The following is a 17,569-nucleotide window of genomic DNA, read 5'->3' on the forward strand; positions in this document are numbered from 1 at the left end:
TTCTATAGAAATAAAATTTTGACAAAATTTTCTATAGAAATAAAATTTTGTCGAAATTTCCTAAAGAAATACAATTTTGACCAACTTTTCTATAGAAATAAAATTTTGACAAAATTTTCTATAGAAATAAAATTTTGACAAAATTTTCTATAGAAATAAAATTTTGACAAAATTTTCTATAAATATAAAATTTTGACAAAATTTTTTATAGAAATAATATTTTGACAATATTTCCTATAGAAATAAAATTTGGTCGAAATTTCCTATAGTAATTAAATTTTGCCAAAATTTTCTATACAAAGAAAATTTAAACAAAATTTTCTATAGAAATGAAATTTTGACAAAATTTTGTCTAGAAATAAAATTTCGAAAAAAATTCTATAGAAATAAAATTGTTATAGAAATTCTGTAGAAATAAAATTTTGCATAAATTTTCTACGAAATAAAATTTTGCAAAATAAGATTTTTGGTAAAATTTTCTCCAAATTTTGGTAGATTGTTTTGAGCTCGAGTGGCAACCGTGCCACGTAGGACAAAGTGTTACTGCGAAAATTCTAAACTTTTGGACAGGCAGTACACAGAAAAAAATTTCCGTAGTTAAACTAACGCTAAATTTAACTTATTTGTATTGAAAAAAAAATTATTTGTTAGTAGTTAAATTTTATTGCTTTTTGCGAAATTTTCCATACCCCAATGAAATTTTCTTTTTTTTAAGTATGTCTCAATTTTTTTATAAACTAAACGTGAGTATAAAGTTCGATGACCGTACACATAAGTTCAATATGAACTAAAGCCAATGAAAATTTTCGTACGATTCCCAAAAATAGTAACAATGAACTACTGTATGGTTAAAATGGTCATGATTTGGCGCCAATGATTTTCTTCTTAACTTTTAGTTAATATTTTCTTCTATTAGAGGGTGTAATTTCGTTAAATGTAGTTAAAAAGTACAACAGGACATTAAATTTTTGCTGGTTTTAACAACGCTTTGGGGAAATCTCAAAATGTGGAGTAAAATTTAGTTCTATTTTCGTACGAGTTAGTTTATTCTTCCTATAAAACAGTCTACTTTTTTCGGTGTACAATTCATTACATCTCTCAATTTTTACACGGGTTCTTGATCAGGTAGAAATTCTAAAACAATATAACTATGTCTGTCTGGCTCTCTGGCTGTCTGTTGCAATCAAGCTAGGACCTTCAATAATAGGGCCTTAAATCGAGCTGAGATTTTTCACAACCTAGTTTTTTTTGCTGACAGGTCAAGTTCGAAGATGCGCTGGATCGGCCTCATTGAACACGTAGACGTCGCTACTTTTATTATGAAACTGGAAATCTTGAAGTCTTTTAACTACATAAAGAGCTGTGCTAACTGTTGGTATATATCGGTCCATGTTCCGATATAGCCCCCATATTTGTCGATTATGTCCTCAGATCGACAGCATTTAATTTTCACTCGATTTACTTGAAATTTAAAATCAAACCGATTTTAGATTCGGAAAGAACTGTAAAGCCCCATATAGACGGATCACCTGATTCAACAACTGGAAGGAGTAAGCAAACAAAGCAAATCTGGAAATTGTTTTATTTGTAATACCACCCTACGTATGTAAAATACAACCACTTGCGCCAGCAGTTAGCGGACGACTATCGCTAAATAATCAAAAATTCACCATGACCAAAAATATATATGATGTCGCATGACAGCAATTTAGAATTTAAATTTTAGGCCAAAAAAAGTGAGACCGCAAGACCACAGTGCAATGTAGGGAACTTGTCGCAATGTATCAGTTTGCACTGTACTGTACCGCCATTTTTAGTCCTCATCCTTGCATTTCAATAACCGCCAAAGTCGACCAAAACTGCAAAACCAACACAAAATAAGAATTACACCCCTTAGCTCCTACGTCTCTGCCTCAAAATGAAACTTCAAAATGTAACAAATGCACCAAGTAATTTTTCACTTGAAAAGAAGATTCTGTTGATGTTTCTTCTTTTGCAAAATTTCATTTCATGCAATTGTTTTTCTCTCTTTGTTTCGTTTTTTTCCAAGGCATTTCACTGGATGACAACGACAGCCCAGATGACAACATCTTGGAGCAACTCAATGCAACCATACGGAAGACGCTTAATGCCACAATGAATGCCGCTAAAGCGTATGCCTCGAACTTTCAAGTGTATGCACATTTATGGAGTGAAAAATATTCGCAAGTCCTCAATAGACAATTGCGCGAAACAGTTGTGGGTGTAAGATGCGGTGTGGGTAATGCCGAGGGCAGGCATACGGAAGAGTACACTATGAACCGAGGTTACTATGTCATGGAGACATTCAAGCGTGAGGTAAGTGGGAATGTTGCCGTTACGTAGTTCCAAAGAAAAAGTGTTGACAACTGACAAATACAATTTATCTGAAGACCTTCCATTGGCCCAAATAAACAAAAACAACATCTAGGGAATGGTGAATGCTGAAGTGCTGGCTAAAGTGACAAATGTCACAATGTTCAATGTGTGAGAGACATGTGTGTGTGTGTGTGTGTACGTATTCGCAACACTCACACTAAATGACCACTCATTTTATGCTAGGGCTGCCATTAAGGATATTCCTATGATCGAGATCTTTGGGAAAGTGGCAATTTATGATGGAGCGAATCATAGCTTAGAGCTTCAGATCATAGTGTTATAACATAACAGGTTGGCTGATAAGTCCCCGGTCTGACACATAGATGACGTTGCTAGTATTAAATGCATATTATTTTTAGATAGTACCAACCTTCAAATGATTCGTGTCAAAATTTGACGTCAGTAAGTCAATTAGTTTGTGAGATAGAGCGTCTTTTGTGAAGCAACTTTTGTTATTGTAAAAAAAATGGAAAAAAGGAATTTCGCGTTTTGATAAAATATTGTTTTCTGAAGGGAAAAAATACGGTGGAAGCAAAAACTTGGCTTGATAATGAGTTTCCAGACTCTGCCCCAGGGAAATCATCAATAATTGATTGGTATGCAAAATTCAAGCGTGGTGACATGAGCACGGAGGACGATGAACGCAGTGGACGCCGGAAAGAGGTGGTTACCGACGAAAACATCAAACAAATCCACAAAATGATTTTGAATGACCGTAAAATGAAGTTGATCGAGATAGCAGAGGCCTTAAAGATATCAAAGCAACGTGTTGGTCATATCATTCATCAATATTTGGATATGCGAAAGCTCTGTGCAAAATGGGTGCCGCGCGAGCTCACATTTGACCAAAAACAACAACGTGTTGATGATTCTGAGCGGTATTTGCAGCTGTTAACACCCGAATTTTTTCGTCGATATATGACAATGGATGAAACATGGTTCCATCACTACGCTCCTGAGTCTAATCGACAGTCGGCTGAGTGGACAGCGACCTATGGGTGAACCGTCTCCGAAGCGTGGAAAGACTCAAAAGTCCGCTGGCAAAGTAATGGCCTCTGTTTTTTGGGATGCGCATGGAATAATTTTTATCGATTATCTTGAGAAGGAAAAACCATCAACAGTGACTATTATATGGCGTTATTGGAGCGTTTGAATGTCGAAATCGCGGTAAAACGGCCCCATATGAAGAAGAAGAAAGTGTTGTTCCAACAAGACAACGCACCGTGCCATAAGTCATTGAGAACCAGCGTTGCCAATTTAGCTTTTTTCCCGCTAGATTTGGCTTTTTTTGAAGACGTTTAGCGGGGAAAAAATGCATTTAGCTTTTAGCTTTTTTTCTGGCTTTTTTTCATGACCCTTTTAGCTATTTTTGGCTTTTTTTATTTTCGACATGTTCCTATTGAAGTATGGATAAAACTTCGTTTTTATCTAAGCCTTGCTGCCAGAATAAAGGTTTCCACATATTTCAAAGCTCAATTGAAGCCTTAATAATTATTCCAGCCATTATGCGGGCATTTTTGCAGCAAATACACCTTGTTGTAAAGTTTTTTCCTCGTATTCATACAAGTTATCGTAAACTTTAAATCTACTATTACCATACAAATTCCTTATATAAACTGTCAGTAAATTATTAGGAATACTAGCATTTGACTCGTTTATCCTTTTTATGTTATTATAATACGTATTCTAAAGTTATTATGATATTACCAAATTAAAATAGTAGATGTGAATTGCTTTGTACACTGAAAAAGTATAGTCGTGAGGCCAAAGATTTCATGTCTTTAAAATACGAACGCGAATTTTGGTTATAATAGCATTTGCGAATTTCTCTTATATAAACTGTTTTCCTTGTCCAAAAGCCGATAAAATCGTTTTGTCCTTATAGTTAAGTGATTCAACTTAAAAATTGGTATCTTTTCATGAAAAAGGCTAGGGTCAATTCTAAAAAATTCCTAAAATTAATTAAATAGTCTTTAAATTTGTGGAGTTTTTGTATCTTGACCACAAACCAAAATATCGTTCAAAAATAGAATAGGTTTTTCAACATTTTATTTTAAAAACGTATACACATAATAATTTCTACTTAAAGTCGAGTCTGAATTTGGAAATTTAAGTTGTCGTTAGCACGTTTTTAAAGCACTGTGATAGCTCATGAAGAAAAAGCTGAAAAAACGAAATTTGTCTCGGAATCAATACCAAAATCATTAGTGTACAAAATCTTTGGAACCGAACATAGAAATAATTAAGGAAATAAAGTTTTGAATGTGGTATTATTTTTTAACATCAAAAAAAAAAAATGCAATAAAAAACAAATCTGCTATTTATTCATGGAATGGATTTACATTTACGAAAATTGGACAGCAATAGATTTGTATGGGAAATTTTCGTATAACGAATTTATCATTAATTCAGTTAAAACGAAATATATTGATATTTTCCAATGCAGTTCTATGTGACATTGGACTTGCTGATGATTAACCAGAATAATTGCAAGTTTACCGGGAAAAAAGTTTTTACTAGGAAGTATAAATGAAAGACTTCCAGTAAAAATTTGTGATAGTAATCAAAATGTATCGAGTATGCAAACAGAGTTAATATGACTTAGAATTTCTTACAGTCTCACAGAAATGGAAATAAAATGAATACAGTTAAAATAATATGCATTTTAAGTGAAATAAAGCTTTTAAGTTTGTTAAATTTTAATCAAAAATATGACTTTTGATACAAAAAAATTTAGCTTTTTTTCTAGCTATTTTTTAACATTTTTTAGCTTTTTTTGGCTAGTTTTTTGGACAAATCTAGCGGTTTTTGATGAAACAATTCTGGCAACGCTGTTGAGAACAATGACAAAAATTCATGCATTGGGCTTCGAATTGCTTTCCCACCCATCGTATATGGCCCAGCGACTTTTTCTTGTTCTCAGATCTCAAAAGGATGCTCGCAGGGAAAAAATTTGGCTGCAATGAAGAGGTGATCGCCGAAACTGAGGCCTATTTTGAGGCAAAACCGAAGGAGTACTACCAAAATGGTATCAAAAAATGGGAAGGTCGTTATAATCGTTGTATCGCTCTTGAAGGGAACTATGTTAAATAATAAAAACGAATTTTGACAAAAAAATGTGTTTTTCTTTGTTAGACCGGGGACTTATCAGCCAACCTGTTAAATTCTGGGTCGTGGTGAAATTCTGAGTCGATCTGAGCATGTCCGTCCGTTCGTCTGTTGAAATCACGCTAACTTCCGAACGAAACAAGCTATCGACTTGAAACTTGGCACAAGTAGTTGCTATTGATATAGGTCGGATGGTATTGCAAATGGGCCATATCGGTCCACTTTTACGTATAGCCCCCATATAAACGGACCCCCAAATTTAGCTTGCAGGCCCTCTAAGAGAAGCAAATTTCATCCGATCCGGCTGAAATTCGGTACATGGTGTAAGTATATGGTCTCTAACAACTATGCACAAATTGGTCGAAATCGGTCCATAATTATATATAGCCCCCATATAAACCGACCCATAGATTTGGCTTGCGGAGCATCTAAGAGAAGAAAATTTCATTCGATCCGGCTGAAATTTGGTACATGGTGTTAGTATATGGTCTCTAGCAACCATGCAAAAATTGCTCCACATCGGTCCATAATTATATATAGCCCCCATATAAACCGATCCCCAGATTTCGCTTGCGGAACATCTAAGAGAAGAAAATTTCATCCGATCCGGCTGAAATTTGGTACATGGTGTTAGTATATGGTCTCTAACAACTATGCAAAAATTAGTCCACATCGGTGCATAATTATATATAGCCCCCATTTAAACCGATCCTCAGATTTGGTTTGCAGAGCCTCTAAGAGAAGAAAATTTCATCCGATCCGGCTGAAATTTGGTACATGGTGTTAGTATATGGTCCTTAACAACCATACAAAAATTGGTCCACATCGGCGCATAATTATATATAGCCCCCATATAAACTGATCCCCAGATTTGGCTTGCGGAGCCTCTAAGAGAAGAAAATTTCATCCGATCCGGCTGAAATTTGGTACATGATGTTAGTATATGGTCTCTAACAACTATGCAAAAATTGGTCCACATCGGTGCATAATTATATATAGCCCCCATATAAACCGATCACCAGATTTGACCTCCGGAGACTCTTGGAAGACCAAAATTCATCTGATACAGTTGATATTTGGAATGTGGTGTTAATATATGGCCTCAAACACCCATGCAAAGATTGGTCGAAATCGGTCCATAATTAATAGCCCCCATATAATTCGATCCCCAGATTTGACCACCGGAGCCCCTTGGAAGAGCAAAATTCATCCGATTCGGTTGAACTTTGGTACATGATGTTAGTATATGGTATCCAGCAACCATGCAGGAATTGGTTCATATCAGTCCATAATCATATATAGCCCCCATATAAACCGATCCCCAGATTTGACCTCCGGTGCCTTTTGGGGAAACAAATTTCATCCGATCTGGTTGAAATTTAGTACGTAATGTTAGTATATGATATTTAACAACCATGCCAAAAGTGGTCCATATCAGTCCATAATCATATATAGCCCCCATATAAAAAGATCCCGAGATTTGGTATTGGAGCCACTTGGAGGAGCAAATTTCATCCGAGTCAGTTGAATTTTGGTACATTGTGCTAGTATATGGCCGTTAACAACCATGCCTAACTAGGTTCATATCGGTCCATAGTTATATATAGCCCTCAGATAAATCGATCCCCAATCACACAAAAATTGGTCCATATAAAGTTCATAATTGTATGTAGCCCACACCCTCAAAAAAAATCGCTTCTGTAACATATACTCCCAAACATATTTTGCTTCAAGCATATACATTTTTGGGTATTGCCCAAACATTTATATGTTTGATTTTTTCCAATATATAATACGTTTGACAGCATATTGGTCTAAACAATATAATATGTTTGGGTAGTCTAAGTTCCAAACATTTTGTATTTTTCCATCCAAATTCAATAATGTTGTCTTCCAAAAAAATATATGTTATTATGTGAACATATAATATGTTTGGAGGCATTTTGGACCCAAAAATATTATATGCTGAGAAGAATTTTCTCAAAGAATATTGTGCTCAAAATTTTTTTTTCTGCCTAATTGTATATTGCCTCACATTTTTTTCACTTCCATGAGTTTTTTTAGTTCTTAGCACCTTTTTCTGTAATACAAACATTGTAGAAGAAATTATTAAATTTTATAATTTTTTTCACTTTTACCTTTTGCCGGACGGGGATTCGAACAGCGGACCACACAGTTTGTAAGCCAACATACTAACCACTGGGCTACGTAGCTGTTATGGTCATCAAGAGATAATCATCGTTATAAGTTATATTTATATAGCATAGCATGCGGCGCCCACGAGCCGATGCAAACATAACATTGTTTAACAACATAACATTGTTAAACATACATTTGTTGGCAGCGTGGAGCAGTGGTTGGTCGTCCGCCTTGCGTGACAGGGGTCCTGGGTTCGATCCCTGCTTCGACCAACACCTCAAAGAGAAGCAAATTTTATTCGGTCGGGCTGAAATTTGGTACATGATGTTGGTATATGGTATCTAACAACCGATCCACAAATTTGGCTTGCGGAGCCTCAAAGAGAAGCAAATTTTATTCGGTCGGGCTGAAATTTGGTACATGGTGTTAGTATATGGTCTCTAACACCCATGCACAAATTGGTCCACATCGGTCCATAATTATATATATATCACTTATATAAACCAATATTGGCCTCCGGAGCCTCTTGGAGGAACAAAAGTCATCCGATCCGGTTGAAACTTTTTTCGTGGTGTTAGTATATGGTCTCTAACAACCATGTTAGAATTGGTCCATATTGTCTCATAATTATATATAACCCCCATATAAACCGATACCCATATTTGTGTTGGGGAGCAAATTTCATCCGATCCGGCTGAAATTTAATACATGGTGTTGGCATATAATTTCTAATAACCATGTAAAAATTGGTCCATATCGGTCCATAATTATATATAGCCCCCATATATACCGATCCCCAGATTTGGCTTGCGGAGCCTCAAAGAGGAGCAAATTTCATCCGGTCCGTCTGAAATTTGGTACATGGTGTTGGTATATAGTATGTAACAACCATGCACAAATTGGTCCACATCGGTCCAATATTTACCTACGGAGCCTCTTGGAGGAACAAAATTCATCCCATCCGGTTGAAACTTTTTTCGTGGTGTTCATGTTAGAATTGGTATGATAGAATTGGTCCATATTGGCTCATAATTATATATAACCCCCATATAAACCGATACCCATATTTGTGTTGGGCAGCAAATTTCATCTGATCCGGCTGAAATTTAGTCCATGGTGTTGGTATATAGTTTCTAATAACCATGTAAAAATTGGTCCACATCGGTCCATAATTATATATAGCCCCCATATAAACCGATCCACAGATTTGGTTTGCGGAGCCTCTAAGAGAAGCAAATTTCATCCGATCCGCTTGAAATTTGGTACGTAGTGTTAGTATAGGGTCTCTAACAAACACGCAAAAATTGGTCCACGTCGGGCCATAATTATATATAATCCCCATATAAACCGATCCCCAGATTTGACCTCCGGAGCCTCTTGGAGGAGCAAAAGTCATCCGATTCGGTTGAAACTTAGTACGTGGTGTTAGTATATGGTCTCTAACAACCATGTTAGAATTGGTCCATATCGGCTCATAATTATATATAACCCCCATATAAACCGATCCCCATATTTGACCTCCGCAGCCTCTTGAAGGAGCACAATTCATCCGATTCGGTTGAAATTTTGTACATTTCGCTAGTGTATGACCGATAACAACCATGCCTAAATTGATCCGTATCGATCTATATTATATATAGCCCCCAAATAAACCAATCCCCAATCTCAGAAAAATCGCGATTGCGACTCGAGCCAAAAATAATCTACCAAAATTTTATTACCATAGAAAATGTTTTCAAAATTGTATATTTCTTTTTAAAATTTTGTCAACATTTTATGTCTTCACGAAATTATGTCAAAATTTTAATTCTATAGAAAATTTTTTCAGAATTTTATTTCTGTAGAAAATTTTCTCAAAATGTTATTTCTATAGAAAATTTATGAAGCATTTCATAGTTGGAGAGGAATATTTTGCAAAATCTTCCAAAACATCATGAATTCTACGAATTTACCAATTAGTAAAAAATTTTGTCAACATTTTATGTCTTCACGAAATTATGTCAAAATTTTAATTCTATAGAAAATTTTGTCAGAATTTTATTTCTGTAGAAAATTTTCTCAAAATGTTATTTCTATAGAAAATTTATGAAGCATTTCATAGTTGGAGAGGAATATTTTGCAAAATCTTCCAAAACATCATGAATTCTACGAATTTACCAATTAGTAAAAAATCTGCCATTTTTGGTAGACTTGTGGTCATAATTTTATATAGCCCCCATATAAAGAGACCCCCATATTTCAATTCTATCTCTATAATAAGCGCACAAAAGTTCATATCGTTTCGTAATTATTTCTTTCCTATATATACCGGTCAAGAACTGAATATATACGTATTTAGTCGACCTTTCTTTTGTCTACTATATATACCGCATGGACTAACTTACAATTTAGAAGATGATGTTAAGGAGTTTTAAGATGCCTTGCCATCGGCCGCAATCCAAGTAATTTAATTGTGGATGACCGTCTTTAGTAGAAGTTTTTACGCAATACAAGAGGGAGGGTACATAAGATTCGGCCTGGCCGAACTTACGGCCGAATATACTTGTTTTTTTTTTTTTTTTGTTCTTTTGAATCCCGTCAGGAAATCGTCACTGATACCAAGAATACCAATGGAGAATAGATCGTGGATTTTGCCATTTTTATACCCTTCACCACTACTGTGGTACAGGGTATAATAAGTTTGTGCATTTGTATGTAACGCCAAGAAGGAGTAATCATAGACCAACCTTTTAGTATACGGATCGGCTTAGAATTAAATTCTGAGTCGATTTAGCGATGTCCGTCTGTCTGTCTGTCTGTCCGTCTGTCTGTCCGTCTGTCTGTCTGTCCGTCTGTCTGTCCGTCTGTCTGTCCGTCTGTCTGTCCGTCTGTCCGTCTGTCTGTCTGTTGATGTATTTTTGTGTGCAAAGTACAGCTCGCAGTTTTAGTCCGATTGTCCTAAAATTTTGTATAGGGTCCTGTTTCGGCTCAAAGACGATCCCTATTGATTTTGGAAAAAATCGGTTCAGATTTAGATATAGCTGCCATATATATTTTTCACCGATCTGGTCATAATTGGCGTGCATATCAACCGATCTTCCTCAAATTTCGTACATCCGAATATTTTATGGGTTTCGAAAAACTTGCAAAATGTCAGCCATATCGGTTCAGATTTAGATATAGCTCCCATATATAGCTTTCGCCCGATTTACACTCATTTGCCCACAGAGGCCAATTTTTTGCTCCGATTTAGTTGAAATTTTGCATAGGGAGTAGAATTAGCGTTGTAACTATGCGTGCCAAATTTGCTTTAAATCGGTTCAGATTTAGATATAGCTCCCATATATATGTTTTTCTGATTTCGACAAAAATGGTCAAAATACCAACATTTTCCTTGTAAAATCGCCACTGCTTAGTCGAAAATTTGTAAAAATGACTCTAATTTTCCTAAACTTCTAATACATATATATCGAGCGATAAATCATAAATAAATTTTTGCGAAGTTTCTTAACATTGCTTCAGATTTAAATGTTTCCCATATTGTTTTACTAACATTGTGTTCCACCCTAGTGCATTAGCCGACTTAAATTTTGAGTCTATAGATTTTGTGGAAGTCTATCAAATTCTGTCCAGACCGAGTGATATTTAAATGTATGTATTTGGGACAAACCTTTATATATAGCCCCCAACACATTTGACGGATGTGATATGGTATCGAAAATTTAGATCTACAAAGTGGTGCAGGGTATAATATAGTCGGCCCCGCCCGACTTTAGACTTTCCTTACTGGTTTACACTTACACAAGTACTTGATAACATTGTCTGCCATTTAACCCTTAATACAGTCGACCTCATCCGAGTGTCACTAACTTTTATTTCCAATTTTGTCAACTTTCACATTCCTTGCCGTCAAAAAACCACTTTCTAATTGCATCCCTATACAATATTCCACAGGGAAGAGAATTTTAGTGATGACTGTTGCAAGTTCAATTGTTCACTTGAAATGGTCGTAAAACCTTTATGTCTATCATAAATAACCCAACAAATGTAAATTATATATGTATGAGATTGTTCACACACACACAAATATATACGTGACATATGTGCCCTAACATGCATCTTGTGGTTGTGGACAAAACCTGAATTGAACCATAGATTTTTTTTTGTCTCTCGAAAATATTTTTTATTATAGTTTCTTCTATGTGGTTATATATTTAACTATTTGTGTTAGGGTGTGTGTGTGTATGTGTGTGTGAAAATCCTTACCACAATTCGTGTGGTCAGTTGGTATTTTTATAAGGATTTGCCACATATCGCAAATGAAAGAAAAACATAAAACAATACGATCTATGTCCATGGCCTGGCCCAAAGTGTGACTAAGTAAATTGGTGAGTGTGACTGTGACTGTGTGTGTTGTGTCTCTATAGTTGCCACACATATTCTATCTCATAGAAATACTCACACATCCTGCTGGCTGAAAGATATATGCGACCACAATCACACAAGTTGTGCCCACGGGACCAATAACATTTGATAAATGTCGAGCATTTAAGGCCAAACTATTTCGGCCCAGTATGTTTGGAGGATATTCGTCGATGTCTGTGTGTTCAGAATCTTCAACAGTCACTTAATATAGCTTTGGTGTGATTCTGTTTATTTCTCAGTCCCTTATTTAACGTCCACATCTTAACCCCTCCATATTGAAGAGGAAACAAACATAATTTTGAGACAAATACGGTGAAATCGGCACTAGGGTTATATCGTCTAACCAAAGTTATTTCTTTAATTACTGTAATCACCAAATCTCTCACATTCAAATAGAATTGGCAATGTATTCATAGTGAATAGCCCTAAGAAAATCACAGTATTCAGGATATGAAGAAGCCATACGAGGGAATATGTAACTTCTTGGCTCAGAAAAAATGCAATTTTATCTACAATCACGAAATTAATTGATCCAATTAATTTTTAATTGAAATTTCATCAATCATACAGATGATAGTATCAATTATCGAAGATAATTAAAAGGCTAATTGAATTAAATTTTGTGATAGATTTTATTTTTGATAGAAGAATTTGTTGAAATAATTAAAATTTTAATTGATTTTGTTTTTCCAAAATAATTAAATTTTTAATTGGAATATTATTGGTGACAATGATGATTTTTTTTTTGTGGATGAGGATTTTCTGAGTCCACACATTAAACCACTGTTTTATTGTAAAAGCAAACTCCTAATCTACAGAAACCTTTAGCATGCATATATAATCTCAAGATCGGCCGCAACGAATCTTAATCATACCGAAGAAAAATGGAGGAAAATCGGTTTATCTGGGGTCTAATTGTAAATTTACCGACTTTTCCTTGGCCATTGGAGGCACAGTTTTCCAAAGCAGGTAAGAATTCTACCAAACATAGTAGATTTTTTACAGTTTGGTTGATTGGAAGAATAAATGAAGTGTTGGTAGATTTTGTAAAATATTGCTCTCCAACTAAGAGGTACCTAAATTTTCTATAAATATTAAATTTTGTGAAAATTTTCGAAAGAAATAAAATTTTGTTAAAATTTTCTATAAAAGTAAAATTCGGACAAAATATTTTTGACTAAATGTTCTATATAAGTATAAATATTGACAAAATGTTCTCGAAAAAAATTTAAGTTTGGTCAAATTTTTTATAGAAATATAATTTTGAGAAAAGTTTGTATAGAAATAAAATTTTAAAACTTTGAAAAAATTTTCTACAGAAGTCAAGTTTGGAAAAATATTTTACAGAAGTAAAAATTTAGACAAAATTTTGATAACATTTTCTATAGAAGTAACAATTTTGATAAATTTTCTATAGAAATAAAATTTTCACACAATTTTCTATAGAAGTACAATTTTGACAAAATGTTCAATAAAAGTAAAAATTTTGACAAAATTTTGTATAGAAATATAATTTTGACAAACAAATTTTTATAGAAATAAAATTTTCACAAAATTTCCTATAGAAATAAAAATTTGGCAAAATTTTCTATAGAAATAAAATTTCGACAAAATCTTCTATAGAAATAAAATGTTGACAAAATTTTCTATAGAACTAACATTTTTACAAAATTTTTTATAGAAATAACATTTTGAAAAAATTTTCTATAGAAATAAAATTTTGACAAAATTCTGTATAAAAATAACATTTTGACAAAATTTTCTATAGAAATAAAATGTTGACAAAATTTTCTATAGAAATAAAATTTTGATAAAATTTTATATAGAAATAAAATTATGACAAAATTTTATATAGAACTAAAATGTTTACCAAATTTTCTACTGAAATAAAATTTTGAAAAAATGTTCTATAGAAATAATATTTTGACAAAATTTTCTATAGAAATAAAATTTTGACAAAAATTTCTATAGAAATAAAATTTTGACAAAAATTTCTATAGAAATAAAATTTTGACAAAATTTTCTATAGAAATAAAATTTTGACAAAATTTTCAATAGAAATAAAATGTTGACAAAATTTTCTACAGAAAAGAAATATTGACAAAATTTTCTATAGGTATACAATTTTGACAACATTTTCCATTGAAATAAAATTTTGACAAAATTTTCAATAGAAATAAAATTTTGACAAAATTTTCTATATAAATAAAATTTTGACAAAATTTTCTATGTAAATAAAATTTTGACAAAGAAAATAGAAATAAAATTTTCACAAAATTTTCTATAGAAATAAAATTTTGAAAATTTTTCAATAGAAATAAAATTTTGACAAAACTTTCTATAGAAATAAAATTTTGATAAAATTTTCTATAGAACTAAAATTTTGACAAAATTTTCTATAGAACTAAAATTTTGAAAAAAATTTCTATAGAAATAAAATTGTGGCAAAACTTTCTATAAAAATAAAATTTTGACAAAATTTTCTATAGAAATAAAATGTTGACAACATTATCTATTGAAATAAAATTTTGACAAAGTTTTCTATAGAAATAAAATTTTTACAAAGCTTCCTATACATATAAAATTTTGACAACTTTTTCTATAGAAATAAAATTTTGACAAAATAAAAAAATTGACAAAATTTTCTATGAATATCACATTTTGACAAAACTTTCTATAGAAATAAAATTTTGACAAATTTTTCTATAGAAATAAAATTTTGACAAAATTTTCTATAAAAATAAAAGTTTGACAAAATTCTCTATAGAAATGAAAATTTTATTTCTATAAAATAGAAATAAAAGAAAAATTATATAAATAAAAATTTTGACAAAATTTTCTATAGAAATAAAATTTTGACAAAATTTTCTATAGAAATAAAATTTTGACAAAATTTTCTATAGAAATAAAATTTTGACAAAATTTTCTATAGAAATAATATTTTGCCAAATTATATATAGAAATAAAATTTTAAAGCTGAAATAAAATTTTGACAAAATTTTGATAAAATTTTCTATAGAAGTAAACATTTTGATAAATTTTCTATAGAAATAAAATTTTCACACAATTTTCTATAGAAGTACAATTTTGACCAAATGTACAATAAAAGTAAAAATTTTGACAAACTAATTTTTATAGAAATAAAATTTTGACAAAATTTTCTATAGAAATAAAATTTTGACAAAATTTTCTATAGAAATAAAATTTCGACAAAATCTTCTATAGAAATAAAATGTTGACAAAATTTTCTATAGAACTAAAATTTTTACAAAATTTTTTATAGAAATAACATTTTGAAAAAATTTTCTATAGAAATAAAATTTTGACAAAATTCTCTATAAAAATAACATTTTGACAAAATTTTCTATAGAAATAAAATGTTGACAAAATTTTCTATAGAAATAAAATTTTGATAAAATTTTTTATAGAAATAACATTTTGAAAAAATTTTCTATAGAAATAAAATTTTGACAAAATTCTCTATAAAAATAAAATTTTGAAAAAATGTTCTATAGAAATAATATTTTGACAAAATTTTCTATAGAAATAAAATTTTGACAAAAATTTCTATAGAAATAAAATTTTGACAAAAATTTCTATAGAAATAAAATTTTGACAAAATTTTCTATAGAAATAAAATTTTGACAAAATTTTCAATAGAAATAAAATGTTGACAAAATTTTCTACAGAAAAGAAATATTGACAAAATTTTCTATAGGTATACAATTTTGACAACATTTTCCATTGAAATAAAATTTTGACAAAATTTTCAATAGAAATAAAATTTTAACAAAATTTTCTATATAAATAAAATTTTGACAAAATTTTCCATGTAAATAAAATTTTGACAAAGAAAATAGAAATAAAATTTTCACAAAATTTTCTATAGAAATAAAATTTTGAAAATTTTTCAATAGAAATAAAATTTTGACAAAATTTTCTATAGAAATAAAATTTTGATAAAATTTTCTATAGAACTAAAATTTTGACAAAATTTTCTATAGAACTAAAATTTTGAAAAAAATTTCTATAGAAATAAAATTGTGGCAAAACTTTCTATAAAAATAAAATTTTGACAAAATTTTCTATAGAAATAAAATGTTGACAACATTTTCTATTGAAATAAAATTTTGACAAAGTTTTCTATAGAAATAAAATTTTTACAAAGCTTCCTATACATATAAAATTTTGACAACATTTTCTATAGAAATAAAATTTTGACAAAATAAAAAAATTGACAAAATTTTCTATGAATATCACATTTTGACAAAACTTTCTATAGAAATAAAATTTTGACAAATTTTTCTATAGAAATAAAATTTTGACAAAATTTTCTATAAAAATAAAAGTTTGACAAAATTCTCTATAGAAATAAAATTTTCATAGAAATAAAAAAAAAATTATATAAATAAAAATTTTACAACATTTTCTATAAAAATAAAATTTTGACAAATATTTCTATAGGAATAATATTTTGACAAAATTTTCTATAGAAATAAAATTTTGACAAAATTTTCTATAGAAATAAAATTTTGACAAAATTTTCCATAGAAATAAAATTTTGACAAAATTTTCTATAGAAATAATATTTTGACAAAATTATCTATAGAAATAAAATTTTAAAGCTGAAATAAAATTTTGACAAAATTTTCTATAGAAATAAAATTTTGACAAAATTTTCTATAGAAATAAAATTTTGACAAAATTTTCTATAGAAATAAAATTTTGACAAAATTTTCTATAGAAATAATATTTTGACAAAATTATCTATAGAAATAATATTTTAAAGCTGAAATAAAATGTTGACAAAATTTTCTATAGAAGTAAAATTTTGACAAAATTTTCTGTAGAAATAATATTTTGACAAAATTATCTATAGGAATAAAATTTTAAAGCTGAGATCAAAACAACAAATATGATTAAAGTACAAACCAACGATAAAAAACAAAACACTAATGAAAAAAACTTCTGCAAAATTTCCTATAGAAGTAAAAAATTTTGATAAAATTTTCTACAGAAAAAAAATTTGACAAAATTTTCTATTGAAATAAAATTTTGACAAAATTTTTTGATAGAAATAATATTTTGAAGAAATTTTCTATAGAAATAAAATTTTGACAAAATTTTCTGTAGAAATATCGGCCGCAACGAATCTTAATCATACCGAAGAAAAATGCAGGAAAATCGGTTTATGTGGGGTTAACTGTAAATTTACCGACTTCGCCTTGGCCATTAGAGGCACGGTTTTCCAAAGTAGGTAGAATTCTACAAACATTAGAAATATAATTTTGACAAAATTTTCTATAGAAATAAAATTTTGACAAAATTTTTTATAGAAATAAAATTTTGACAAAATTTTCATAGAACTAAAATTTTGTTGTTGTTTTATGATTTCATTATTTGGGCAAAGTCCTATAGACTGCAAGATGGTTGGATGGGCGCACGTTTCGGAATTACCACATTACTCATCAGCATCCTCTACTTGCAACAAAACTATCAACCAATTATTAGAATAAATTCA

The 17,569-nt window shown here is 30.6% G+C and overlaps 1 protein-coding gene across 1 annotated transcript in view; it reads left to right on the plus strand.

The window, feature by feature from the left end:
* Window positions 1-17,569, plus strand: part of LOC142238925 (dynein beta chain, ciliary) — a 243,383-nt gene that overhangs the window by 96,175 nt on the left and 129,639 nt on the right. The window contains exons 12-13 of the mRNA XM_075310695.1: window positions 2,051-2,235; window positions 2,272-2,337. Of these exons, the coding sequence (XP_075166810.1) occupies window positions 2,051-2,235; window positions 2,272-2,337 (251 nt within the window). The remainder of the gene's footprint in view (window positions 1-2,050; window positions 2,236-2,271; window positions 2,338-17,569) is intronic.

The sequence above is a fragment of the Haematobia irritans genome, chromosome 1, assembly GCF_050003625.1.
Source record: "Haematobia irritans isolate KBUSLIRL chromosome 1, ASM5000362v1, whole genome shotgun sequence".
Lineage (NCBI taxonomy): Eukaryota > Metazoa > Arthropoda > Insecta > Diptera > Muscidae > Haematobia > Haematobia irritans.